At 47.2% G+C, this 27857-nt stretch overlaps 1 protein-coding gene across 1 annotated transcript in view; it reads right to left on the reverse strand.

Moving 5' to 3' along the window:
• Positions 1-450: 450 nt before the first annotated feature.
• The window catches only part of LOC124709057, a 205149-nt gene continuing 177742 nt past the window's right edge, over positions 451-27857 (reverse strand). The window contains exons 16-19 of the mRNA XM_047240705.1: positions 23729-23953; positions 973-1955; positions 766-912; positions 451-696 (exon numbers count right to left, since the gene is read on the reverse strand). Of these exons, the coding sequence (XP_047096661.1) occupies positions 451-696; positions 766-912; positions 973-1955; positions 23729-23953 (1601 nt within the window). The remainder of the gene's footprint in view (positions 697-765; positions 913-972; positions 1956-23728; positions 23954-27857) is intronic.

Raw genomic sequence — 27857 nt, forward strand, 5'->3', positions numbered from 1 at the left:
GTGCCTGTAGGAGACATAAAAAACAGGATGAAAGTGAGATATGAGTAGTGTGCACATTGTAGATGGAAGGATACGATTCATTTTCAGAAACAATTGGATTATTGGCTCGTGTTCTAAGAACTGTTAGCTTTCTCCCACGTTTGAACAGGAGGGCTAGTGACTGACGAAAGGCCGATTCAGGTTACACAGCAAGTTTATACCGAGATTATCTGACTGCTGCCAAATGAGATTCAGATCTGTCCGAATAGGCGAGGTCGGTAATATCTCTGACGTATGTTCGTAATTGTACACCGTACTCGTTCACAGCTAGCACCTGCGAGAGGCCAAACGACTAGCGAAGGTCGCCGTCGCCCGCTCGAGCCGACGGAACGAGGAAGGCGACTGTGCGGAGCACCGACGTCTCGGCGATATCGATCCGTCTCCCTCCCCTGCAAAACGGACCCACTCAAGTCAGATAGTCCACACCTGGACCTTCTCCGCCACTACACACCAGTTGGCGTGGTCGTAATAGGACGAGATGATGTGCAAGTTTTCGACGTATCGCTCAATGAGCTGGTCCAGCTCGCCCTCGCGGAACACGTGGTAGTAGCGGTGGAAGGTGATGGCGCCCCCGCCGTCCGACGGCAGCGACTCCTGCGACGTCGAGCCGCTCAGCGACGAAGCGCACGACTCCGTCTTCGGGAGGTCTTCCGGGGGCTCGGCAGTGCGGTGGCGGCCGGTTCGCGGGGGCGGCTGCTGCGCGGCCGGCGGCGGAGGGGGCGGCACCGGCGGGGGCGGCAGCGCCTCCTCGGACGAAGACGCCCCCCCGACACGCCCTCTGCCCCCGCTGCCGTCACTGAGCGACGCGGTGCTCGCCGTGGGCAGCCCGTCACTCGCGTCGCTGCTCGACTCGAGAGAGAGGCCGGAGCGCAACTGCGGGGGCGGCGGCGGCGGCGGCGGAGGGGGTGGGTGCTGCGGGGGAGGCGGGGACACTTCCTCCTCCTCGTCCTCCAGCTCGTCCGTCAGGTCGGCGCTCGTCTGTCTCGAGTAGGACTCGAGCGCCACGTCCTCGGAGACGGGCCCGCCGTCACGGCGCCGGGTCTCCGGTTCCGGCGCGGCGCCCTCTCGCCGCCCGTCGGCCTCCGGGGTGCCCGCGAGTGTCGCGGAGCGGTGCCGCCTGCTCGCCTCCCAGCTGAAGTTCTTCAGATCTTCGAGGATCCTCCTGTCGGAGCTCTCGTTGAGGCTGGCGATGAAGGAGTTGCGCTCGTGTAACTCTTCGCTGAGCCGGCTGAGGTCGTGCAGCTCCTCACTGAGCCGCGACAGGTAGGGGTCGTCCCTGTAGGCGGCCGCGCCAGGGGGCAGGAACGCCTCCACCGGGGGCGGCGGTGGGGGCGGAGAGCCCGGACGCGGGGGTAGAGGCGGGGGTGGAGACGCGGGTCGGCTGCGTTCGGCGCGGTACTGGTCGATCTCCTCGAGCAGCTTCTCGCTCAGCTTCTCCGCAAAGTCCGCCAGGTGCTGCCGGCAGCTCTCGTCGCCGCCCTCCGCCGGCCAGCCGGTGGCGGCGGGGGCGGAAGGCGCCTCGCGTCGGGGGCTGACGCGGCGGCTGCCGGTGGCGCTGCTGCCGCCCCCGCTGCCGCCGGCGCCGGCGCCGCCCCAGCCGTGGATCAGCGCCAGAGGGTCGTCGAGCTTGCGGCGGCGCGCGCGCGGGCTCGACTGGATGACGGCGTCGACCGCGTCTTCCAGCGAGCTAGCCACGTCCGCCGCAGCCTCCAGCAGGCTCAGCGACGACGGGGAGGCGACTGCGGCCGCCACGGGGGCCGCCAGCTCGTCCTCTGCGGGGAGCGTAGGCGGCGGGGCTGGCGGTGGCTGGAGCGTGGGCGCCGGCGGGGGCGGCGACGGTGTGCGGGGGTGGGGATGCACCTCGGAGGTGGCGGGCGCACTGTCAGCGCTGCTGCGCACCGCCCCTGCTGCATCGTCTGTCGGCCCAAAGCAGACAATTAACTGTGGCCTAGCGCTGTGTCAATCAAGCTACCGATAACAGACACCTACTATGACCTGAGACGTAAACATGTGGTGGCATGTATGTTCATAGGCATGGAAAGAAGGAAAGAAATATTCAGAGAGAGAGAACAATATCGATTGTAGTCTAAATCGACAAAAAAGGCAAATGTATTGCTGCATTGTTCTTTGAAAATGTTTGAACGTAAAGACAACAATAAATTGCAGCCTGATACACTATTACCTCAAAATGGTTCAAATGGCGCTGAGCACTATGGAACTTAACATCTGACGTCATCAGTCCCCTAGACTTAGAACTACTTAAACCTAACTAACCTAAGGACATCACACACATCCATTCCCGAGGCAGGATTCGAACCTGCGACCGTAGCGGTCGCGCGGATCCAGACCGAAGCGCCTAGAACCGCTGGGCCACAAAGGCCGGCCATTATCATCTATTTGAAGAGTTCGCGGCGACATAGCGACTATTTATCGTCTCTCACCGTAAATATGGATACCGCTACCCTGAGCAGCATGTGTCTCTGACTTGAGTGATACGGTGTCTTGGCTGCTCAGTACTGGTGTATATTATTCCGTGTATGTACCTACTAATAGCTCACTTCATACAAATTAAGCACACTTTGCCACTCATTTCAGTGCTATGACATTGTTGTTGTTGTTGTGGTCTTCAGTTCTGAGACTGGTTTGAAGCAGCTCTCCGTACTACTCTATCCTGTGCAAGCTTCTTCATCTCCCAGTACCTACTGCAGCCTACATCCTTCTGAATCTGCTTAGTGTATTCATCTCTTGGTCTCCCTCTACAATTTTTACTCTCCACGCTGCCCTCCAATACTAAATTGGCGATCCCTCGATGTCTCAGAACACGTCCTACAAACCGATCCCTTCTTCTAGTCAAGTTGTGCCACAAGCTCCTCTTCTCCCCAATTCTATTCAATACCTCCTCATTAGTTATGTGATATACCCATCTAATCTTCAGCATTCTTCTGTAGCACCACATGTCGAAAGCTTCTATTCTCTTCTTGTCTAAACTATTTATCGTCCACGTTTCACTTCCATACATGGCTACACTCCATACAAATACTTTCAGAAACGACTTCCTGACACTTAAATCTATACTCGATGTTATTTTTTTCTTTTCAGAAACGCTTTCCTTGCCATTGCCAGTCTACATTTTATATCCTCTCTACTTCGACCATCACCAGTTATTTTGCTCCCCAAATAGCAAAACTCCTTTGCTACTTTAAGTGTCTCATTTCCTAATCTAATTCCCTCAGCACCACCCGACTTAATTCGACTACATTCCATTATCCTCGTTTTGCTTTTGTGACCTTACATGATTAAATGAGCCTCCTGTATCAATAACTGAGGGATTTATTCAATATATTTGTATATTTATGTCTACGAGTCTTATTTAAGAGGCGTTGTAATCTCGTGATTCTAATTTAATCTCCGTTAGTTGTTCATCATAATCAAAGTGACGAAGCGGGATGACAAGCTCAATTACGTTTGCAAGTAAGAGAGGAAGGTGATGGCTACGCAAGTCAGACAGACCCCAGTAAAAGCGGACGCAGCTGGTGGGGATATGTTAGAATCTGACCTTGAATGCGCAGCTTGTGAACAAGCGTCCGAAGGTGCACGTAGAGGCGGTTGGCCAGCGTTAACGCTGTTTGGTACCCCGACTCTCGGTAAGTAATTCGACACGTAAATTTATATGTCGTTTTACATAGTTTCACAATACTTGCGAGAGAACTCGCAGTGCTAAACAAGAGGATTTCACATGAGGTGAGGACACACTGGATTTCGTTTGTGAGAAATTTTCAGTTCCCATCTGAAAGTGACGCTCACTCCCGTATCATACCCAGTTGCATGCCAAAGTCATGTGAAACTTGTTAATAATAACCGAAACATAAACTACACACTCACCCGTAATTAACTTGCTGAGCCTTATGCCACTCGTTGTCTTCGTAATAGTGCCATCTTGACAATGTGAAAATCTCATTTTCCTGTGACGTTTTAACTCATTTTCCTGTGACGTTTTAACTCATTTTCCTGTGACGTTTTAACTCATTTTCCTGTGACGTTTTAATAAATTCCAGCGAACGTTGCTTACTGGCGTGCTTTGCTACCGGAGTGTAATTTAAGACAAGTGCTATTATGGTACTAAGCACTGGCGTAAGGCGATGGTGAACAGTTCTCAGTTACCCTGGCTGCGATGTAAGTTTGCAAGTGGCCGTTTCCGCGTGAAACTTAACTGTAACTCCTGTGATAAATGCGAGAACAAATGGCTAGTCGAAATAACAATGAAGGAGACATAGTGGAGTGTACAGGCTCGTATGAGCAGTTGCCAGCGGGCTTGTGCGCATGCGCAGAGCTGAATTCGTGTATGAGCAGTGCCTTCCTCCCGTTTCTGGCTACCTGGAGCGTGGCTGCTTGGTGTATGAGCAGTAGCAGCAAGTAGCTAGAAGCTACCCGCAAAAATTTTCCTGGCGCGCCCAAGCTGCCAGATTCGCGCATGCGCAGAGAAAGCTGAGTTATAGGGGGGGGGGGGTGTCCTTCCCCACGTGACCCGTGGCCGTGTATATGTTTCGTGTCTTCGTTTACAGCTCCCACGTCAAATGAAAACAAAACAGATTTCTGTTGCCGGGAGCTATCAAGTGAATTAATATACATTCTCATAACCATGAAAGACCAAAATAAGTTAGTAGTTTCAATTTTCTGATTTAATATTATTTCCACTTTATTAGCAATCAACCATTAATGTCTTAATGAAGCTATTTCTGTCTGTTTTATAGAGAAATTTGCTTCAGTTAATTTTTTTTTTCGCTGAGGCAGTTAGTTTATTTGAAACGAAGTATTTCATTCCGCGCTATTGGCTACTTTCAACCTCGTTCAGTTTAAAGTGCAAATTTTCATTTTCTGGGACGAATGACGCTATACCATAATACAGAACCAAACATGAGAATACAGTAATGGACCTCCAAGAAAATTGGTATCACGAGAACCACATGAAAAGCTATCAGGTACTTCAGAGTCCATCTGGACATAGAAATGTGCAATTAGAGCGGAGTGAAGCATTTTAGTATGGTTTAAGAAATTCCGATGGTGCTGGAGCAGTCTCTGATGTCCTGTTCCTTTTATGACACTGTAAGGTCTCTTAATGCTATACATGTACGAACATACGTAAACATTGACTTGAAGCTAAGTAGGCAAATTTGGTCAGTAGTTTTGAACTAAATACTTTGCATCAAATATAATGACAGCTGTAACAGAATTTTATAGATCTGACTTCCGTGAAAGTGTTTTTCGATCACAAGGCACTTGTCTAGTACTTCCTCTGGGCCTGAAGTTATTTCTTAATTTGCGTTTAAGTCTTAAATTTATAGAATGCCTCTCTACGCTAAATTTTAGACTGGCAGCATACCATGTTTTATCGTTTTAACTCCCAACATGGCTTCATATTTATTCCTGGAATAGAATATAAACTGTCAGTTGTACAGTTTCTTTGCCTCACAGACAACCATGTTAATTTTTTCACATTTTGAAGTAGTCATGAAATTTATTGTCCTTTATTCCGGTGTAAGCTACACAAGAAACTGTCTCTTTTTTTGTTGCAAGTAATTTGTATTCCATCCTAGTAGCTTTTTGCAGTGCTGTGTAGATGTAAACCTGTTGGAAATGCTACATAACAATATTGCAGAGTGCGAATTAAAAAAAAAAAAAAATTCTGTCAAAGTCATGCCTTAGCAAAGTTTTATGGTACTTCGAGCTGTGGAGTCTAATTTTGAAATGGTATTTTGCCAAGAACTGCTTCCTTATTTGCATCCTTTATCTGTGTGGGATATGATAAAACAATTGCTCTAAGTACAACTCAGTATGTCCTCTCAACAACATGCCGCACGGGCGGCACGGCTGCACATGGTCACGCGATGCTCCACCAGAAATACGACGAAAAGCGTATGAGCAGAGCAAGCACCATGCACGGGCTGCCTACGTCATCGTAGCTGCGCATGCGCAGTACAGCCTGTTGTCTGGCGCTTACTGGTAACTGCTCAAACGAACCTTACTAGAAACCACAACTCAATCCATCTGAATGTTTGTGGAATAATATAAAGCCCCAAGGAGTTGTCTCTGAGTACTGAAAGGACCACTACAGTACCACAGGCGTTCGCAGAAATTTTTCCGAGAGGGGGCAAAATTCAGAACTTTCGTTTCTGATGTAGCTAACTATAGTGCGTTTAAAATTAGTTGTGACTTTTGACAGCTCAGTATTCAGCGCGTGGTGGGTAGTGTAGTTGCCACCGTGTGCTGGATGCGGAAGCTGTCAAGCTCGCTTGATTGCCTGAACAGCGAGTCTGCCTATGTGCGATCTTCCTCAATCTTCTACCTTTATTCGTGTGCTTCATGATGAACAGCCTATCATTTCGTTAATGGTCATAGTTAATGTGGTATTTGTATCTTAGGGCAACCACTGTGCGAAACTCTCAAGAGTTCGTAGTGAAAAATGTGGGTAGCCATAAATTTGCGTTTGGTGCGTCTTATATCACATGTAACTACTTATGAAATTTAGAGAACATATTGAAGTATTTTTTTAAACTTGGAAGGATATCGCTATCCGTCTCCAATGTCGAGAAAATTGAATGTATGTAAAGGACTCTGCCACGAACACAGGCGCCAGTGAAAAAGCCAGAATAAAATATTAATAAACTCCTCACATCTCGGAAACGGCTGTGATACAGAAACAAGTTTTTGTCAAATGATACCTCGCAAAGAGCAGAGTATTTTGCCATATGAATGATATGCAAAACTGTCATATCTAACGCGATTCGCAAGCAACTACAGTTTTTTAGATGAGATAATGTAACATTTGAGGACCATCAATAGCTGGTGAAAAGAGATTTGCTGTGTGTTTTGCAACAATATAAGTGCAGAAGTTACAAGTTTATTTTAACACTGAGCTTTCTCATATCTATTGACCTGTCTTGCCTTCAATTGTTAGTTTAATAACACACAGTTTTAGGATTTGTCAGAATTTCAACTGTGTTAGAGTGGTAGTGAGATGGCTATTTGTAAAATCTGCTGTGTTCAGACGTGGGACGAGAAAAGTTACGCATTACTCAAAACTTGTCATAATCCTTGCTGCCGAAATTTTTACAAAGGCACAGACTGTGTTTAGAAAGGATAGATTGCATGCAACCGGCGGTGGCGTGTTTGTCGCTGTTAGTAGTGGTTTGTCCTGTAGTGAGGTAGAAGTGGATAGTTCCTGTGAATTATTATGGGTGGAGGTTACACTCAACAACCGAGCTAGGTTAATAATTGGCTCCTTTTACCGACCTCCCGACTCAGCAGCATTAGTGGTAGAACAACTGAGAGAAAATTTGGAATACATTTCACATAAATTTTCTCAGCATGTTTTAGTCTTAGGTGGAGATTTCAATTTACCAGATATAGACTGGGACACTCAGATGTTTAGGACGGGTGGTAGGTTGGTTCGAATGGCTCTGAGCACTATGGGACTCAACTGCTGAGGTCATTAGTCCCCTAGAACTTAGAACTAGTTAAACCTAACTAACCTAAGGACATCACAAACATCCATGCCCGAGGCAGGATTCGAACCTGCGACCGTAGCGGTCTTGCGGTTCCGGACTGCAGCGCCTTTAACCGCACGGCCACTTCGGCCGGCGGGTGGTAGGGAAAGAGCATCGAGTGACATTATACTGAGTGCACTATCCGAAAATTACCTCGAGCAATTAAACAGAGAACCGACTCGTGGAGATAACATCTTGGACCCACTGATAACAAACAGACCCGAACTTTACGACTCTGTAAGTGCAGAACAGGGAATCAGTGATCATAAGGCCGTTGCAGCATCCCTGAATATGGAAGTTAATAGGAATATAAGAAAAGGGAGGAATGTTTATCTGTTTAGCAAGAGTAATATAAGGCAGATTTCAGACTACCTAACAGATCAAAACGAAAATTTCTGTTCCGACAGTGACAATGTTGAGTGTTCATGGAAAAAGTTCAAGGCAATCGTAAAATGCGTTTTAGACGGGTACGTGCCGAGTAAAACTGTGAGGGACGGGAAAAACCCACCGTGGTTCAACAACAAAGTTAGGGAACTACTGCGAAAGCAAAGAGAGCTTCACTCCAAGTTTAAACGCAGCCAAAACCAATCAGACAAACAGAAGCTAAACGATGTCAAAGTTAGCGTAAGAAGGGCTATGCGTGAAGCGTTCAGTGAATTCGAAAGTAAAATTCTATGTACCGACTTGACAGAAAATCCTAGGAAGTTCTGGTCTTACGTTAAATCAGTAAGTGGCTCGAAACAGCATATCCAGACACTCCGGGATGATGATGGCATTGAAACAGAGGATGACACGCGTAAAGCTGAAATACTAAACACCTTTGTCCAAAGCTGTTCCACAGAGGAAGACAGCACTGCAGTTCCTTCTCTAAATCCTCGCACAAAAGAAAAAATGGCTGACATCGAAATAAGTGTCCAAAGAATAGAAAAGCAACTGGAATCACACAATAGAGGAAAGTCCACTGGACCTGACGGGATACCAATTCGATTCTACACAGAGTACGCGAAAGAACTTGCCCCCCTTCTAACAGCCGTGTACCGCAAGTCTCTAGAGGAACGGAGGGTTCCAAATGATTGGAAAAGAGCACAGATAGTCCCAGTCTTCAAGAAGGGTCGTCCAGCAGATGCGCAAAACTATAGACCTATATCTCTGACGTCGATCTGTTGTAGAATTTTAGAACATGTTTTTTGCTCGAGTATCATGTCGTTTTTGGAAACCCAGAATCTGCTTTGTAGGAATCAACATGGATTCCGGAAACAGCGATCGTGTGAGACCCAACTCGCGTTATTTGTTCATGAGACCCAGAAAATATTAGATACAGGCTCCCAGGTAGATGCTATTTTTCTTGACTTCCGGAAGGCGTTCGATACAGTTCCGCACTGTCGCCTGATAAACAAAGTAAGAGCCTACGGAATATCAGACCAGCTGTGTGGCTGGATTGAAGAATTTTTAGCTAACAGAACACAGCATGTTGTTATCAATGGAGAGATATCTACAGACGTTAAAGTGACCTCTGGCGTGCCACAGGGGAGTGTTATGGGACCATTGCTTTTCACAATATATATAAATGACCTAGTAGATAGTGTCGGAAGTTCCATGCGGCTTTTCGCGGATGATGCTGTAGTATACAGAGAAGTTGCAGCATTAGAAAATTGTAGCGAAATGCAGGAAGATCTGCAGCGGATAGGCACTTGGTGCAGGGAGTGGCAACTGACCCTTAACATAGACAAATGTAATGTATTGCGAATACATAGAAAGAAAAATCCTTTATTGTATGATTATATGATAGCGGAACAAACACTGGTAGCAGTTACTTGTGTAAAATGTCTGGGAGTATGCGTGTGGAACGATTTGAAGTGGAATGATCATATAAAACTAATTGTTGTTAAGGCGGGTACCAGGTTGAGATTCATTGTGAGAGTACTTAGAAAATGTAGTCCATCAACAAAGGAGGTGGCTTACAAAACACTCGTTCGACCTATACTTGAGTATTGCTCATCAGTGTGGGATCCGTACCAGATTGGGTTGACGGAGGAGATAGAGAAGATTCAAAGAAGAGCGGCGCGTTTCGTCACAGGGTTATTTGGTAACCGTGATAGCGTTACGGAGATGTTTAGCAAACTCAAGTGGCAGACTCTGCAAGAGAGGCGCTCTGCATCGCGGTGTGGCTTACTCGCCAGGTTTCGAGAGGGTGCGTTTCTGGATGAGGTATCGAATATATTGCTTCCCCCTACTTATACCTCCCGAGGAGATCACGAATGTAAAATTAGAGAGATTCGAGCGCGCACAGAGGCTTTCAGACAGTCGTTCTTCCCGCGAACCATTCGCGACTGGAACAGAAAAGGGAGGTAATGACAGTGGCACGTAAAGTGCCCTCCGCCACACACCGTTGGGTGGCTTGCGGGGTATAAATGTAGATGTAGATGTAGAATACATGACTCCTCAGCACAGTACTTATCACCTAGGCTCATACAATACTGGCCATTAAAATTGCTACACAACGAAGATGACTTGTTACAGACGCGAAATTTAACCGACAGGAAGAAGATGCTGTGATGTGCAAGTGATTAGCTTTTCAGAGCATTCACACAATGTTGGCGTCGGTGGCGACACCTACAACGAGCTGACATGAGGAAAGTTTCCAACCGATTTCTCATACACAAAGAGCAGTTGACCGGCGTTGCCTGGTGAAACGTTGTTGTGATGCCTGGCGCAAGGAGAAGAAATGCGTACCATCACGTTTCCGACTGTGATAAAGGTCGGATTGTAGCCTACCGCGATTGCGGTTTATCGTATCGCGACATTGCTGCTCGCGTTGGTCGAGATCCAATGACTGTTAGCAGAATATGGGATCGGTGGGTTCAGGTTCCCAACGGCCTCGTATTACTAGCAGTCGAGATGACAGGCATCTTATCCGCAAGGCTGTAACGGATGGTGCAGCCACGTCTCGATCCCTGAGGCAACAAATGGGGACGTTTGCAAGACAACAACCATCTGCACGAACAGTTCGACGACGTTTGTAGCAGCATGGACCATCAGCTCGCAGACGATGGCTGCGGTTACCCTTGAAGCTGCATCACAGACAGGAGCGCCTGCGATGGTGTACTCAACGATGAACCTGTGCGCACGAATGGCAAAACGACATTTTTCGGATGAATCCAGGTTCTGTTTACAGCATCATGATGGTCGTACCCGTGTTTGGCGACATCGCGGTGAACGCACGTTGGAAGCGTGTATTCGTCATCTGGCGTATCACCCGGCGTGATGGTATGGGGTGCCATTGGTTACACGTCTCGGTCACCTCTTGCTCGCATTGACGGCAGTTTGAACAGTGGACGTTACATTTCAGATGTGTTACGATCCGTGGCGCCACCCTTCATTCGATCCCTGCGAAACCATACATTTCAGCAGGATAAAGCACGACAGCATGTTGCAGGCCCTTTACGGGCATTTCTGGACACAGAAAATTTTCTACTGCTGCCCTGGCCAGCACATTCTCCAGATCTCTCACCAATTGAAAACGTCTGGTCAATGGTGGCCGAGCAATTGGCTCGTCACAATACGCCAGTCACTACTGTTGATGAACTGTGGTATCGTGTTGAAGCTGCATGGGCAACTGTACCTGTACACGCCATCCAAGCTCTGATTGACTCAATGCCAAGGCGCATCAAGGCCGTTATTACGGCCAGAGGTGGTTGTTCTGGGTGCTGATTTCTCAGGATCTATGCACCCAAATTGCTTGAAAATGTAATCACATATGAGTTCTAGTACAATATATTTGCCCAATGAATACCCGTTTATCATCTGCATTTCTTCTTGGTGTAGCAATTTTAATGGCCAGTAGTGTATATTCTCAATCAGATTTAAATGAACATGATGTAGAGGAAACCTGATTAAACTATTATGCCCTTTAGCATCAGCCAGTTCGTCGACGTGGCAGCGTGGAGTTTTTGACTTGTGCGAAAGTTCCATTAACTTTCCCTTACACAACTCACAATCACTTTTATCCAACAATGTCCACCTTTACCCAACGGAACGTTTCTTTGCACCCGAAGCGAAATATTTGTTTTCCTCCATGCATTGTTGAAACTTTCTCCATTACGTCGGAGTGGTTTGGCGGCGCATTTCCCGCAACTACTGTCGAATTCGGAGGAATATTATGCAGCACAACATTATCTTCACACCAGGTGAACGTGTTCTTGGACGACCACTTTTATTACGAATCACGTGTTCAGACGTGATGCACTGTTTTTATTAATGCGACGCCAACACAAAACTCTAGTTCAGGGGTGGGCATCGTGAGCCTCGAGGGCAACGCTGAGCAGCTGTGAGGGCACGGAGTGCGGGTAGCAGAAATGTGCGATGTGGCTGGCCGCTTCAACCGTGGCACTGTGTGACTGCTTTGCACGCGCCGATGAGTATGGACAAGCTAATGTACGTAGTTGCACGTGGAACATACAGGGTGTTTCAAAAATGACCGGTATATTTGAAACGGCAATAAAAACTAAACGAGCAGCGATAGAAATACACCGTTTGTTGCAATATGCTTGGGACAACAGTACATTTTCAGGCGGACAAACTTTCGAAATTACAGTAGTTACAATTTTCAACAACAGATGGCGCTGCAAGTGATGTGAAAGATATAGAAGACAACGCAGTCTGTGGGTGCGCCATTCTGTACGTCGTCTTTCTGCTGTAAGCGTGTGCTGTTCACAACGTGCAAGTGTGCTGTAGACAACATGGTTTATTCCTTAGGACAGAGGATTTTTCTGGTGTTGGAATTCCACCGCCTAGAACACAGTGTTGTTGCAACAACACGAAGTTTTCAACGCAGGTTTAATGTAACCAAAGGACCGAAAAGCGATACAATAAAGGATCTGTTTGAAAAATTTTGACGGACTGGGAACGTGACGGATGAACGTGCTGGAAAGGTAGGGCGACCGCGTACGGCAACCACAGAGGGCAACGCGCAGCTAGTGCAGCAGGTGATCCAACAGCGGCCTCGGGTTTCCGTTCGCCGTGCTGCAGCTGCGGTCCAAATGACGCCAACGTCCACGTATCGTCTCATGCGCCAGAGTTTACACCTCTATCCATGCAAAATTCAAACGCGGCAACCCCTCAGCGCCGCTACCATTGCTGCACGAGAGACATTCGCTAACGATATAGTGCACAGGATCGATGACAGCGATATGCATGTGGGCAGCATTTGGTTTACTGACGAAGCTTATTTTTACCTGGACGGCTTCGTCAATAAACAGAACTGGCGCATATGGGGAACCGAAAAGCCCCATGTTGCAGTCCCATCGTCCCTGCATCCTCAAAAAGTACTGGTCTGGGCCGCCATTTCTTCCAAAGGAATCATTGGCCCATTTTTCAGATCCGAAACGATTACTGCATCACGCTATCTGGACATTCTTCGTGAATTTGTGGCGGTACAAACTGCCTTAGACGACACTGCGAACACCTCGTGGTTTGTGCAAGATGGTGCCCGGCCACATCGCACGGCCGACGTCTTTAATTTCCTGAATGAATATTTCGATGATCGTGTGATTGCTTTGGGCTATCCGAAACATACAGGAGGCGGCGTGGATAGGCCTCCCTATTCGCCAGACGTGAACCCCTGTGACTTCTTTCTGTGGGGACACTTGAAAGACCAGGTGTACCGCCAGAATCCAGAAACAATTGAACAGCTGAAGCAGTACATCTCATCTGCATGTGAAGCCATTCCGCCAGACACGTTGTCAAAGGTTTCGGGTGATTTCATTCAGAGACTACGCCATATTATCGCTACGCATGGTGGATATGTGGAAAATATCGTACTATAGAGTTTCCCAGACCGCAGCGCCATCTGTTGTTGAAAATTGTAACTACTGTAATTTCGAAAGTTTGTCTGCCTGAAAATGTACTGTTGTCCCAAGCGTATTGCAACAAACGGTGTATTTCTATCGCTGCTCGTTTAGTTTTTATTGCCGTTCCAAATAAACCGGTCATTTTTGAAACACCCTGTACATACGTCCGAGGTCGTTTCACTCGGCACAGGTACACTGTTACCGGGAGGCCAATCACCACAACATGCGTGTGTGTGAGGTAAGTGTAAAATGTGCTTAACCGAAGTTTGTGTATCCTATGCCACGCAACGGTTGACCATGTACATATGAAAAACAGTTTCGCAACATTGTAACACGTTCTACTTTCATGGCCACAAATAGGATACAGATGTGAAGCATTGAAAACCAACACATTTGCATTGTAAATGTTTCGTTATATTTACACAGACGTGTGTAATTCAAAGGAGGGGCAGTATATACGAATAGGACATAGGCATTAATTTACATAATCATGGATGTTTGTACAATGATTTTCAACTAGCATCTCGATATTTGGTGTGAAATTACTGGTCATTATGTGCACTGCACCAGTCAGATGAACTTCAGTAAGACTACTCCTAAGCTTCGATTTTGTTAGTTTCATTATGGAGGAAACATTTTCGCATAAGTATGTTGTTCCAAAAAACTATACATATGAGCAGGTATTTTAAAAGATAACAATGGAAACTGTTTACGTGGGAAATATTTGTAGAAGCTTTTCAAGGTTTCTACAGTGCGAACTTATCCTTCAGCACACTGAATTTCTGAAGGCACATTGTCAACGTTAACTGCAAAAGGTGTTGCAAAAAGGTTGACATCACATTCCAATCGATTTAAGTCCTCAAATCTACCATCAAAAATGTCTTCGAGAGACTATAGCGCCGTCACAAACCCATCAAAATGTTCTTTGAGCCTCTCCTGTTCCAAAACGTTTTCACTAACATCTAGTGCAACGGTCGGGAAGTGTACACACGACATTTCTGACAGTTGCTTTGTCCACAAAAGCAGTTTGCTCTTGAATGCCAAAATAGTGTCAAACACTCCGCTAATTACCTTATTTCTACCTTGCAAAGTTACATTCAAGCTATTTAGATGCTTGGTTACGTCAGTTAAAAACGCAAGGTCTAAAATCCACTGTGGGTCGTCCAATTCTTTCACCGGTTTCCCTTTTGCATCCATGAATAACGCTATATCTTTACACAAATTAAAAAATCCTTCTAAAACAACAGCTTGACTCAACCAGCGTACTTTACAAAAATATGGAACATTGCCGTATTGATGCTCGAGATCTGCCAGTTACGATTTGAATTGTCTGCGTCCCAAACCGTGCGACCTGAGAATGTTAACTGTTTTAATAACCACGTCCATGACGCCAACTAGTTTGGCACATTTTGCTAGCAAATTAACACGGTGAAGAATGCAATGTATTGTTATAACGCCCAATCGTTACAGGACTCCCATCTGTTGCAATCGATGAAAATTTTTCCCAGCATAGCTCGTATTTCTCTATTATACAGGGTGATTCAAAAAGAATACCACAACTTTAGGAATTTAAAACTCTGCAACGACAAAAGGCAGAGCTAAGCACTATCTGTCGGCGAATTAAGGGAGCTATAAAGTTTCATTTAGTTGTACATTTGTTCGCTTGAGGCGCTGTTGACTAGGCGTCAGGGTCAGTTGATGCTAAGATGGCGACCGCTCAACAGAAAGCTTTTTGTGTTATTGAGTACGGCAGAAGTGAATCGACGACAGTTGTTCAGCGTGCATTTCGAACGAAGTATGGTGTTAAACCTCCTGATAGGTGGTGTATTAAACGTTGGTATAAACAGTTTACAGAGAATGGGTGTTTGTGCAAAGGGAAAAGTTCTGGACGGCCGAGAACGAGTGATGAAAATGTAGCACGCATCCAGCAAGCATTTGTTCGCAGCCCAGGAATTGGCTGTTCCCTCAGCTCGAACAAGAAGCACAACAATTCATATTTCAGCAGGATGGAGCGCCACCCATTGGCACTTATCTGTCCGTAACTACCTGAACGTCAACTACCCGAGGCGATGGATCGGCCGCCAGGCAGCCCGTGACAGAGCACTTCATCCCTGGCCTCCAAGAAGCCCTGATCTTACCCCCTGCGATTTTTTCTTAAGGGGGTATGTTAAGGATATGGTGTTTCGGCCACCTCTCCTAGCCACCATTGATGATTTGAAACGAGAAATAACAGCAGCTATCCAAACTGTTACGCCTGATATGCTACAGAGAGTGTGGAACGAGTTGGAGTATCGGGTTGATATTGCTCGAGTGTCTGGAGGGGGCCATATTGAACATCTCTGAACTTGTTTTTGAGTGAAAAAAACCTTTTTAAATACTCTTTGTAATGATGTATAACAGAAGGTTATATTATGTTTCTTTCATTAAATACACGTTTTTAAAGTTGTGGTATTCTTTTTGAATCACCCTGTACATCCTACGCATGAAAATACGAGTGTTGGAACTTAAATAGTGGCAATTATTTATTCACAACCGATACAAAAGAGTACATGTTTGCACTTGTTACTATCCTTCAAAGTAGTCACCAGCGTTGTGTAGAATCCGCTGCCAGCGATGTGGAAGGCGTAGTATACCGTTAGCAGAGCCCGTTCTGTTGATGGTGCGAATGGAGTGGTCTACTGCCTGTCGAGTCTCTGGAACTGTTCTGAAGCGAATGCCACGAAGTCGTTCCTTCATCTTCGGAATCAAATCAAAGTCACAAGGACTTAAGTCCGGGGAGTAGCTTGGGTGGTTCGGTACTTCCTGGTCCCATCGACTGAATAGAGCAGCCACAGCTTGCGCTGTATGCGTCCGGGCATTATCGTGCAAAATGATGGGTGGGTTGCGCAGAAAGTGTCGCCACTTCTTTCGCAAAGCTGGTCGCAGGTGATGCTCCAAAAACGAACAGTAATACTACTTGTGACTTTGATTTTATTCCGAAGATGAAGGAACCACATTGTGGCATTCGCTTCAGAACTGTTCCAGAGATTCGAAAGGCAGCAGACCGCTCCACCCGCACCATCAACAGAACAGGCTGTGCTGACAGTATACTATGTCTTCCACATCGCTGGCAATGGGTTCTACACAACGCTGATGACTACTTTTAAGGACAGAATCAGTTGCAAACATGTAACTCTTTTGTATCGGTTGTGAATAAATAGTTGCCACAAGTTAAGTTCCAACCCTCGTATGTCGTCAGCCGCTGTTGTGTAACACATTGGCACTAAATCGAGCAGTTTCTCAGTCACATTAAACTGAGCATCAGCTCCTCACAAAAAGACCGCAAGTCGAGCAACATCACATACATCAGCGCTTTCATTCAACGCTGATGGAAAGAAAACCGTATCTTTGATTCTGTTTCTCAACTGAGCTTCCATATTGTGTGCCATTTATTCAATGCGCCCGCAAACCGTTCTCCGTGAAAGAGGAACGGTTTCAAAAACAGGAAGACTTGCTGGCCACAAAATTGTTGTGGCAGCAGAAAAACATTCTTTCACAAATTCTCCATCGCTATTTTAAGAGCTACGTGATATCTTACTGTCATCGCTGGTTCGTTGTGGATGATGAGGTTTCCGTCCTGTAAATATATACAGGAGGAGGTAAAAGTGACCGAAAAGGCACATAACATATTGTTAATAACAGTAATAATGTTACTCAATGTCATAATTATCTGTATGTATTGTATGTACGTCCTCCTTTTTCTGCTTCACTTCGATAAGTTTGGCTTTTCTTACTTCATTATTTAAACCGACTATATCCTTCTCATGAAGCAGTTGATAATGTCGCTTCACATTGTGCTTCTTCCGTGAAGACAATGTTACATTGAAAATTGAACGCTGAGGTCCGCTTTGCGTTCCAACAAAAAAGTACTCTTCTTCCCATGGTGGATTAACAAGTACAAAGCTATTACAATTGATTGAAGCGATTTCATAAATTCACTGTAGCTCCATTCATTGACATATGGTCACGACACACTACAGATACGTAGAAAAACTCATAAAGTTTTGTTTGGCTGAAGCCGCACTTCAGGTTTCTGCCGCCAGAGCGCTCGAGAGCGCAGTGAGACAAAATGGCGACAGGAGCCGAGAAAGCGTATGTCGTGCTTGAAATGCACTCACATCAGTCAGTCATAACAGTGCAACGACACTTCAGGACGAAGTTCAACAAAGATCCACCAACTGCTAACTCCATTCGGCGATGGTATGCGCAGTTTAAGGCTTCTGGATGCCTCTGTAAGGGGAAATCAACGGGTTGGCCTGCAGTGAGCGAAGAAACGGTTGAACGCGTGCGGGCAAGTTTCACGCGTAGCCCGCGGAAGTCAACGAATAAAGCAAGCAGGGAGCTAAACGTACCACAGGATGCTGCTCCACCGCACTTCCATCATGATGTTCGGCATTTCTTAAACAGGAGATTGGAAAACCAATGGATTGGTCGTGGTGGAGATCATGACCAGCAATTCATGTCATGGCCTCCACGCTCTCCCGACTTAACCCCATGCAATTTCTTTCTGTGGGGTTATGTGAAAGATTCAGTGTTTAAACCTCCTCTACCAAGAAACGTGCCAGAACTGCGAGCTCGCATCAACGATGCTTTCGAACTCATTGATGGGGACATTCTTCGCCGAGTGTGGGAGGAACTTGATTATCGGCTTGATGTCTACCGAATCACTAAAGGGGCACATATCGAACATTTGTGAATGCCTAAAAAAACTTTTTGAGTTTTTGTATGTGTATGCAAAGCATTGTGAAAATATCTCAAATAATAAAGTTATTGTAGAGCTGTGAAATCGCTTCAATCATTTGTAATAACCCTGTATGGTTCAAAGGACTTCTGTTTCAACGATTTTAACTCCTCCTCGCCTGTTTTCCACCCACTAGTTCTGATTTATCACGAACACCGAACGCGATGTCTACACAGACAATAAAAACTATGGGAAGTAAACGGACCGAGTGTGTCTGCTCGGTGCAGTGACGTACGTGGCTAGGTGAGCAGGTGGTGGTGGTACTGCTGGCTGGTGGAGTGGGGGAGAACTGCGGGAATCAGATGTTTGCCCAGCCCTGCTCTAGTCCAACATCTGATTACTGCAGAACACCTCAGCGCCAGAAAACATCACTTTACAACGAGAGCTAATGTACGTAAGTGCATCTAGTGCGCAGCACGACATGACAGTTTTCATCCACGGCATGACAACAGGGATACTAAAACAAAGGTGGTAGGGGAAGCCGGCTCCCCATTGGCGCTACCTGGGCAACGGCCTCATGTGCCCTCCGGTGAGCTAAACGTCAAAAGTCGCAACTAATTTTAAACGCACTATAGCTGAGTACCCGAGGCTGCCAGGAGATTTATTTATTGCAATCTTCTAGTAGTCCGTCTTCTCCTCCTCCTCTTTGCCCTTCTCTTCCTGCCTGTGTCTCTGTGCATCTCCTGCGCTTTCCTTTCTCTCTCCATCTCCTCACCTGTCTCTCGTATGTCCCTCTCCTTCCCCCCCGTGTTTGTGCTCATGTCCTCCTCCTCCCTCCCTGTTTGTCCATCTCTCTCCACGTTATCACGCTCACCCCAATAGGACGCTGGTGGTTCTTGTTTCCACAGTATTTATTTCCAGATTTGTCTACCAGATTTGGTTGAGATCATTCCAGGGCTTTAGTATGAGCTTTTCACCCGTGCTTTTACAGTGTACACACATGTCAAATGTTTTTAACATATTTAACACATATCTGTACACAAATTTCAGATGTATCTCTAGCGAATTTCGACCTGCAGTTTCGTTTTAACGCAGCTCAATTTTTATGATGTCCTGTCTCCTGAAGTATGTATTGTACAATAATATAGTTGTGCAGGTAGATTCAGTGATATATTTGGATACTGTATGCGAAATATATACACTCCTGGAAATGGAAAAAAGAACACATTGACACTGGTGTGTCAGACCCACCATACTTGCTCCGGACACTGCGAGAGGGCTGTACAAGCAATGATCACACGCACGGCATAGCGGACACACCAGGAACCGCGGTGTTGGCCGTCGAATGGCGCTAGCTGCGCAGCATTTGTGCACCGCCGCCGTCAGTGTCAGCCAGTTTTCCGTGGCATACGGAGCTCCATCGCAGTCTTTAACACTGGTAGCATGCCGCGACAGCGTGGACGTGAACCGTATGTGCAGTTGACGGACTTTGAGCGAGGGCGTATAGTGGGCATGCGGGAGGCCGGGTGGACGTACCGCCGAATTGCTCAACACGTGGAGCGTGAGGTCTCCACAGTACATCGATGTTGTCGCCAGTGGTCGGCGGAAGGTGCACGTGCCCGTCGACCTGGGACCGGACCGCAGCGACGCACGGATGCACGCCAAGACCGTAGGATCCTACGCAGTGCCGTAGGGGACCGCACCGCCACTTCCCAGCAAATTAGGGACACTGTTGCTCCTGGGGTATCGGCGAGGACCATTCGCAACCGTCTCCATGAAGCTGTGCTACGGTCCCGCACACCGTTAGGCCGTCTTCCGCTCACGCCCCAACATCGTGCAGCCCGCCTCCAGTGGTGTCGCGACAGGCGTGAATGGAGGGACGAATGGAGTGTCGTCTTCAGCGATGAGAGTCGCTTCTGCCTTGGTGCCAATGATGGTCGTATGCGTGTTTGGCGCCGTGCAGGTGAGCGCCACAATCAGGACTGCATACGACCGAGGCACACAGGGCCAACACCCGGCATCATGGTGTGGGGAGCGATCTCCTACACTGGCCGTACACCACTGGTGATCGTCGAGGGGACACTGAATAGTGCACGGTACATCCAAACCGTCATCGAACCCATCGTTCTACCATTCCTAGACCGGCAAGGGAACGTGCTGTTCCAACAGGACAATGCACATCCGCATGTATCCCGTGCCACCCAACGTGCTCTAGAAGGTGTAAGTCAACTACCCTGGCCAGCAAGATCTCCGGATCTGTCCCCCATTGAGCATGTTTGGGACTGGATGAAGCGTCGTCTCACGCGGTCTGCACGTCCAGCACGAACGCTGGTCCAACTGAGGCGCCAGGTGGAAATGGCATGGCAAGCCGTTCCACAGGACTACATCCAGCATCTCTACGATCGTCTCCATGGGAGAATAGCAGCCTGCATTGCTGCGAAAGGTGGATATACACTGTACTAGTGCCGACATTGTGCATGCTCTGTTGCCTGTGTCTATGTGCCTGTGGTTCTGTCAGTGTGATCATGTGATGTATCTGACCCCAGGAATGTGTCAATAAAGTTTCCCCTTCCTGGGACAATGAATTCACGGTGTTCTTATTTCAATTTCCAGGAGTGTATAAATATGTCAGCTCATTTTAGGTTGACATGCCCTAATAGCCATAACATCTTCACTTGATACTGGCCTAAGGCTGAAATTGCAATCGTGAAATAGAGAAAGTGTTACAGTCACTGGCGTAAATATGAAGTCTTTTATAAAGTTCTACATGACTGTGGATACCAGGTATAAAAAGTTAATTAAATGCTCCAGGAAACACTGCGTATAGCTATTGCTGATTACGTTAAGAAGACAGTGACGGGATGTGATCCCACAAAAGTTCGTAAATTGCTCGTAGCCAGTTAGACAACAGTGCTTCGACGAAGGCAACAAAAGTAGTCGGCTAGGCACACAAGAGCGGCTTTTTTCCACCTTCTTTTTATCTGCGTATCAGCTACGTGCTCATTGTTATGGAAAATAGAGTGACTTACAAACGAATGGAGCCAGTGCCCCGTACTCGAGCGTGTGGCGTCACGTATTCTAAAGAGAAGATGCTAATTACCACACCATTATGTCACTGCAAGCAGTGGTTGGGAAGGGAATGAGACAGGGTTGTAGCCTATCCCCGGTGTTATTCAATCTGTATACTGAACAAGCAGTAAAGGAAACAAAAGAGCCGGCCAGGGTGGCCGAGCGGTTCTAGGCGCTACAGCCCGGAACCGCGCGACCGCTACGGTCGCAGGTTCGAATCCTGCCTCGGGCATGGATGTGTGTGATGTCCTTAGGTTAGTTAGGTTTAATTAGTTCTACGTTCTAGGGGACTGATGACCTTAGAAGTTAATTCCCATAGTGCTCAGAGCCATTTGAACTATTTTTTGTAAACACTATAATGTCCGCATTTAAAGGACTGACATGAAAAGAGGTGCCTAATTTCAAGAAATTTTTCGTAATTTGCAAAAGTGTTTTGCTACATCAGAACCAACTTTTACATTGTGAAAATTTAGTGTATGGCACACGAAGAGCCGTCCGTCTGAAACAATGGATTTATCTGTTAGATTTCGATTTGGCAGCACTTGGTCACAGTAGTCAAGTTTAGGTATTTTGCGTATGATAAATTTATTAAAAGTGCATAATTATCTTTCATTCTAATAGAGTATTAAATCTGTGAATATTAACAGTTCCAGTTTACTGTTATGTATTCACATATTTTGACAGTCTCCTGACAAATGATCAGGGAAATGAGTATTATATTCAAATTGTCTATCCTTTTTATGTTATACGGGAATAATCTCATTTTTGGGTCTATGGAACGAAAACTGAATCTAATCTAATTGAAACAAAGAGCGTAGAACTGTATCACGTAGTGTAGATGTACACCAACTGATGAAAAGTATCCCAGTGTAACGCGGGACTGAACACTAGTTGTCACGAAGGGCAGACCCTACAGCATAAGGGGGGAGAATAGTGTTGCCAGGGGAAAAGCAGTAACAACAGAATGCCTCAGTCAGGAAAACTCACTGACTTCGAACGTAGCGTGCTGAGCAATAAATCCATCAGGAACGCTTCAGCCCTTCTAAGGCTTGCCAAGCCGACTGTTAGTGGTGTGATTGTGAAACGGAAAAGCGAAGGAACGCTGGCAACTAAACCATAACCAGTGAGACCTCAAACACTGACGTACAGGTATCGTCGGGCATTGTGGTTGTCAAAAATCGCATGAAATCAGCGGAAGTAGTCTCTCATTAGCTCCGAGAGCGCTGTCAGCGGTCCAGACAGCATAATGACCGCACGTAGCGAATGAAAAAGAATTTGGTACAATGGTCGAGCAACTCATAGTCGACACATTTCTGTAGTTAGCGTTAAGCAAAGCTTGAAGTGGTATAAAGAGAGACGACACTGGACAATGGACGAATAGAAACGGTTTATTTGGAGTGATGAATCACGCTGTACGCTGCAGAAGTCCGTTGGAAGGGTTTGGGTTTCGCAGATGGCCGCTGAATGTTACCTGTCGTTATGTGTAGTGCCAACAGTAAAGTATGGAGGAGGTAGTGGTACAGTATGAGGGTGTATTTTGTCGTTAGGATATGTTCCCCTTTCTGTTCCTCAGGAAACGGTATATATGAAATGATATGAATACATTTTACAGATTGTGTCCTGTGTACAGTAGAGGAACAGACAGAAAATAATGACTGTATCAGTGTAACAATGCACACTGTCATAGAACAGTACCTGTGAGGCAGTGGTTTGTGGGCAATAACCTTTCTGGAATGGACTGACTTGCCCAGAGTCCCGACCTAAACCCAATGGAACACCTTTGGGATGAGGTTCAACGTCTCCTCCACTCGACCCCAACGACTTACATCAAAACCTTCCTGGTTTCGACTGTTGGGGAAGAATGGGCTGCCATTCGCCACAGACATTCAGACACCACATTGAATGTGTCCCCAGCAGAGTTCGAGGGGAAGTGTGGACATTTCCAATAATAATGTCCACCAATAGACATCTGGATGCTTTTGGACCAACTTGCCCAGAGTCCCAATCTGAACCCAATGAAGAACCTTTCGGATGAGCTACAATGTCGAATTTGCTCCAGACTCCAACGACCTACATCACTATCTTCCTGGTTTGAGCTGTTGGGGAAGAATTGGTCGCTGTTCCTCCACAGACATGCAGAATCCTCACTGAATGTGTCCCCAGCAGAGTTCAAGAAGAAGTGTGGACACTTCCAATAATAATGTTCACCTCTAGGCATCCGGATACTTTTGGACTGACTTGTCCAGAGTCTCAACCTGAACGCAATGGAAAATCTTTGGGATGAGCTACGGCATCGACTACGCTCCAGACCCCAATGTCCATCACTACCTTCCTGGTTTCGGCTGTTGGGGAAGAATGGGTTGCCATTCCTCTACAGACATTCAGACACCTCACTGAACGGGTCCCCAGCAGAGTTCAAGACGAAGTGTGGACACTTCCGATAATAATGTCCACCAGAAGATTTCCGGATACTTTTGACCAGATAGTGCGCATGTAGGCGTGCTCACCTGCCGGCTGGGCGGGTTCCTCGGTGAGGACGCTGATGACGGAGCTCACGGAGTCCGGGGAGGAGACGCCGCTGGAGTCGCTGTCCATGTCGTCCGTCTCTGGGTTGAAGAGCTCCAGCGAGAGTAGGCGAGGCAGCGGGCGCGCCAGCGGCTCCGGCCTGGCCCCAGTGCCCGCCGTCGACGATCGCCGCACCAGCGGGAACATGGGCCTCGACGAGCCCCCGCCTGCCACCAACGTAACACTAGGGACTGCTGCCTCACTGAACGCTTCGTCGCTCCCAGAGGAAGTTGTAAGTTTAAAAGTGCGAACTGCGGTACTACTGAGATTTTATGTCTAAGCGGCCAATAACGATCTTTCTGAAATTACAATGAAATGAACACCCTTAGCTGCTTACAGGCGTTGACATACGTCAACGGGGACAGATGAAAATGTGTGCCCCGACCGGGACTCGAACTCGCGATCTCCTACTTACACGGCAGACACTCTATCCATCCGAGCCACCGAGGATACAGAGGACAGCGCGACTGCAGGGATTTATCTCTGGCGCGCCTCCCGCGAAACCCACATTCTCAACGTATTGTCCCGCACTACATTCGTAGTGCCCCCGCCCATTCGGACATGTCCGAAAGAACAGATACCATCTTAGTAAATATATAGTTAAGGCTCACCGGCCACTTGACCATCTTCTTCTTCTGTGCGAATGCACAAACAGTGCCCGAACTCTTACGGGAATCGGCAACGCGCCGCGAGTAATGAGTATAATGGGCGGGGGCACTACGAATGTACTGCGGGACAATACGTTGAGAATGTGGGTTTCGCGGGAGGCGTCCTAGAGATAAATCCCTGCAGTCGCGCTATCCTCTGTGTCCTTGGTGGCTCAGATGCTGTGCTTGGGTAGCTCAGTTGGTAGAGCACTTGCCCGCGAAAAGCAAAGGTTCCGAGTTCGAGTCTCGGTCCGGCACACAGTTTTAATCTGCCAGGAGGTTTCATATCAGCACAGCGTGTTCGGTCAGAGGGCTAGCTGCCCTCTGTAATAAAAATACTGAGTTAATGGATCAACAACGAACTGAAACGGGTGTCTTACGACGTCCACCCCGAGCAGATGCAACGAACGAAACCGAACAAAATGAGATTAAACAAAAAAAAAAAAAAAAAATAATAAAATAAAATAAAATAAAAATAAAAAAAATAAAACGATGGATAGAACGTCTGCCATGTAAGCAGGAGATCCCGAGTTCTAGTCCCGGTCGGGGCATACACTTTCATCTGTCCCCGTTGACGTATGTCAACGCCTGTAAGCAGCTAAGGGTGTTCATTTCATTGTAATTTCATTCTAACCAGCTGCTTGGTCGCCGATGGTATCTGTTCATTCGGACATGTCCGAAAGAACCGATACCATCTTAGTAAATAAAAAAAACGATCATTCTGCCAAATATTTAGCTTCATTTTTAGAAGCATTGGTGGGAAAATGTATACACCACATTCATAATTTTGTGGATTTTATTCAGAAACTCAGCAACCTCAGGCTAAATAGTATGTATGTTCTGGTTAGTTTTGACGTGATATCATTATGTACCAAGGTACCATTAAAGGATTCTTTGTCTCTTATCGGTCAACATTTTGACAAAAATATCGCGGCCTTATTTGAAGATATACTCTTGGCGTCTTATTTCCAGTTTAATGGTGACTTTCATGAGCAGATTGATGGACTTGTCTTCTGGAGTTACGTGGACGATACAGGGAAAGCATGAATTACATCGATTTATGGTGCGTCTGAATTATATTCACGCTAGTATTAAATTTACTATGGAAAGAGAAGAAGATGGATTCCTCCCTCTTTCGTTGTAAAGTTGATAGCACATTAGGACATGCTGCATGTCGAAACCAACGCATACTCATCTACACTCCTGGAAATTGAAATAAGAACACTGTGAATTCATTGTCCCAGGAAGGGGAAACTTTATTGACACATTCCTGGGATCAGATACATCACGTGATCACACTGACAGAACCACAGGCACATAGACACAGGCAACAGAGCATGCACAATGTCGGCACTAGTACAGTGTATATCCACCTTTCGCAGCAATGCAGGCTGCTATTCTCCCATGGAGACGATCGTAGAGATGCTGGATGTAGTCCTGTGGAACGGCTTGCCATGCCATTTCCACCTGGCGCCTCAGTTGGACCAGCGTTCGTGCTGGACGTGCAGACCGCATGAGACGACGCTTCATCCAGTCCCAAACATGCTCAATGGGGGACAGATCCGGAGATCTTGCTGGCCAGGGTAGTTGACTTGGGCGGCACGGGATACATGCGGACGTGCATTGTCCTGTTGGAACAGCAAGTTCCCTTGCCGGTCTAGGAATGGTAGAACGATGGGTTCGATGACGGTTTGGATGTACCGTGCACTATTCAGTGTCCCCTCGACGATCACCAGTGGTGTACGGCCAGTGTAGGAGATCGCTCCCCACACCATGATGCCGGGTGTTGGCCCTGTGTGCCTCGGTCGTATGCAGTCCTGATTGTGGTGCTCACCTGCACGGCGCCAAACACGCATACGACCATCATTGGCACCAAGGCAGAAGCGACTCTCATCGCTGAAGACGACACGTCTCCATTCGTCCCTCCATTCACGCCTGTCGCGACACCACTGGAGGTGGGCTGCACGATGTTGGGGCGTGAGCGGAAGACGGCCTAACGGTGTGCGGGACCGTAGCCCAGCTTCATGGAGACGGTTGCGAATGGTCCTCGCCGATACCCCAGGAGCAACAGTGTCCCTAATTTGCTGGGAAGTGGCGGTGCGGTCCCCTACGGCACTGCGTAGGATCCTACGGTCCTGGCGTGCATCCGTGCGTCGCTGCGGTCCGGTCCCAGGTCGACGAGCACGTGCACCTTCCGCCGACCACTGGCGACAACATCGATGTACTGTGGAGACCTCACGCCCCACGTGTTGCGCAATTCGGCGGTACGTCCACCCGGCCTCCCGCATGCCCACTATACGCCCTCGCTCAAAGTCCGTCAACTGCACATACGGTTCACGTCCACGCTGTCGCGGCATGCTACCAGTGTTAAAGACTGCGATGGAGCTCCGTATGCCACGGCAAACTGGCTGACACTGACGGCGGCGGTGCACAAATGCTGCGCAGCTAGCGCCATTCGACGGCCAACACCGCGGTTCCTGGTGTGTCCGCTGTGCCGTGCGTGTGATCATTGGTTGTACAGCCCTCTCGCAGTGTCCGGAGCAAGTATGGTGGGTCTGACACACCGGTGTCAGTGTGTTCTTTTTTCCATTTCCAGGAGTGTATATTTACTTGTCCGTAGCTGCTATCACCTTTCACAAACCGAAGGTATCCTTAAGAGCTTACACGAAAACCTCCAGATGTCACCCAGATCGGTACCAAACGTTGTGTGAAGATAGAGTATCAACCAAAACCGATTTAGTTCGTGCTGTGTGCTGTCGTCGAGTAGAACATGTGTAAATGGTAATTAAAAGTAACGCCAAATGGTTCTGAGCACTATGGGACTTAACATCTATGGTCATCAGTCTCCTAGAAATTAGAACTCCTTAAACCTAACTAACCTAAGGACAGCACACTACACCTAGTCATCACGAGGCAGAGAAAATCCCTCACCCCGCCGGGAATCGAACCCGGGAACCCGGGCGTGGGAAGCGAGAACGCTACCGCATGACCACGAGCTGCGGACGGAAAGTAACGCCAGAACCACGGTGTATAGGAAAAGCGTATCTGCGACCTACGATCTGGAGATTAGAGGTAGGGGAGTTTGTTGCCGGCACGGTAGCTTAGCGTGTTCGGTGGGAGGAATAGCTGCCCTCTGTATTAACAAAACTGAGTGAATGGATCAACGATGAACTTTAACAAGCGTCATGTCACGTCCGCCCCGAGCAAATATAACGACCAGTAACGAACAAAATGAGCTTAAAAAAAAAAAGGTGTTAGAGCGTCAGCTCGTCAGTCTAAAGGTCCCGTGTTCGAAATTCACTACTGGCAATTTTTTTAACGGTTTACGCGTGAGACTGTTATATGGGAGAACATTTTTCTGACATGTAAAACGACGTTTCGAAGTTTATAGCAATGTTCTTTTGGCAGTCTGCTTTCTATTCGT

Source organism: Schistocerca piceifrons, chromosome 7, assembly GCF_021461385.2.
Source record: "Schistocerca piceifrons isolate TAMUIC-IGC-003096 chromosome 7, iqSchPice1.1, whole genome shotgun sequence".
Classification (NCBI taxonomy): Eukaryota; Metazoa; Arthropoda; class Insecta; order Orthoptera; family Acrididae; genus Schistocerca; species Schistocerca piceifrons.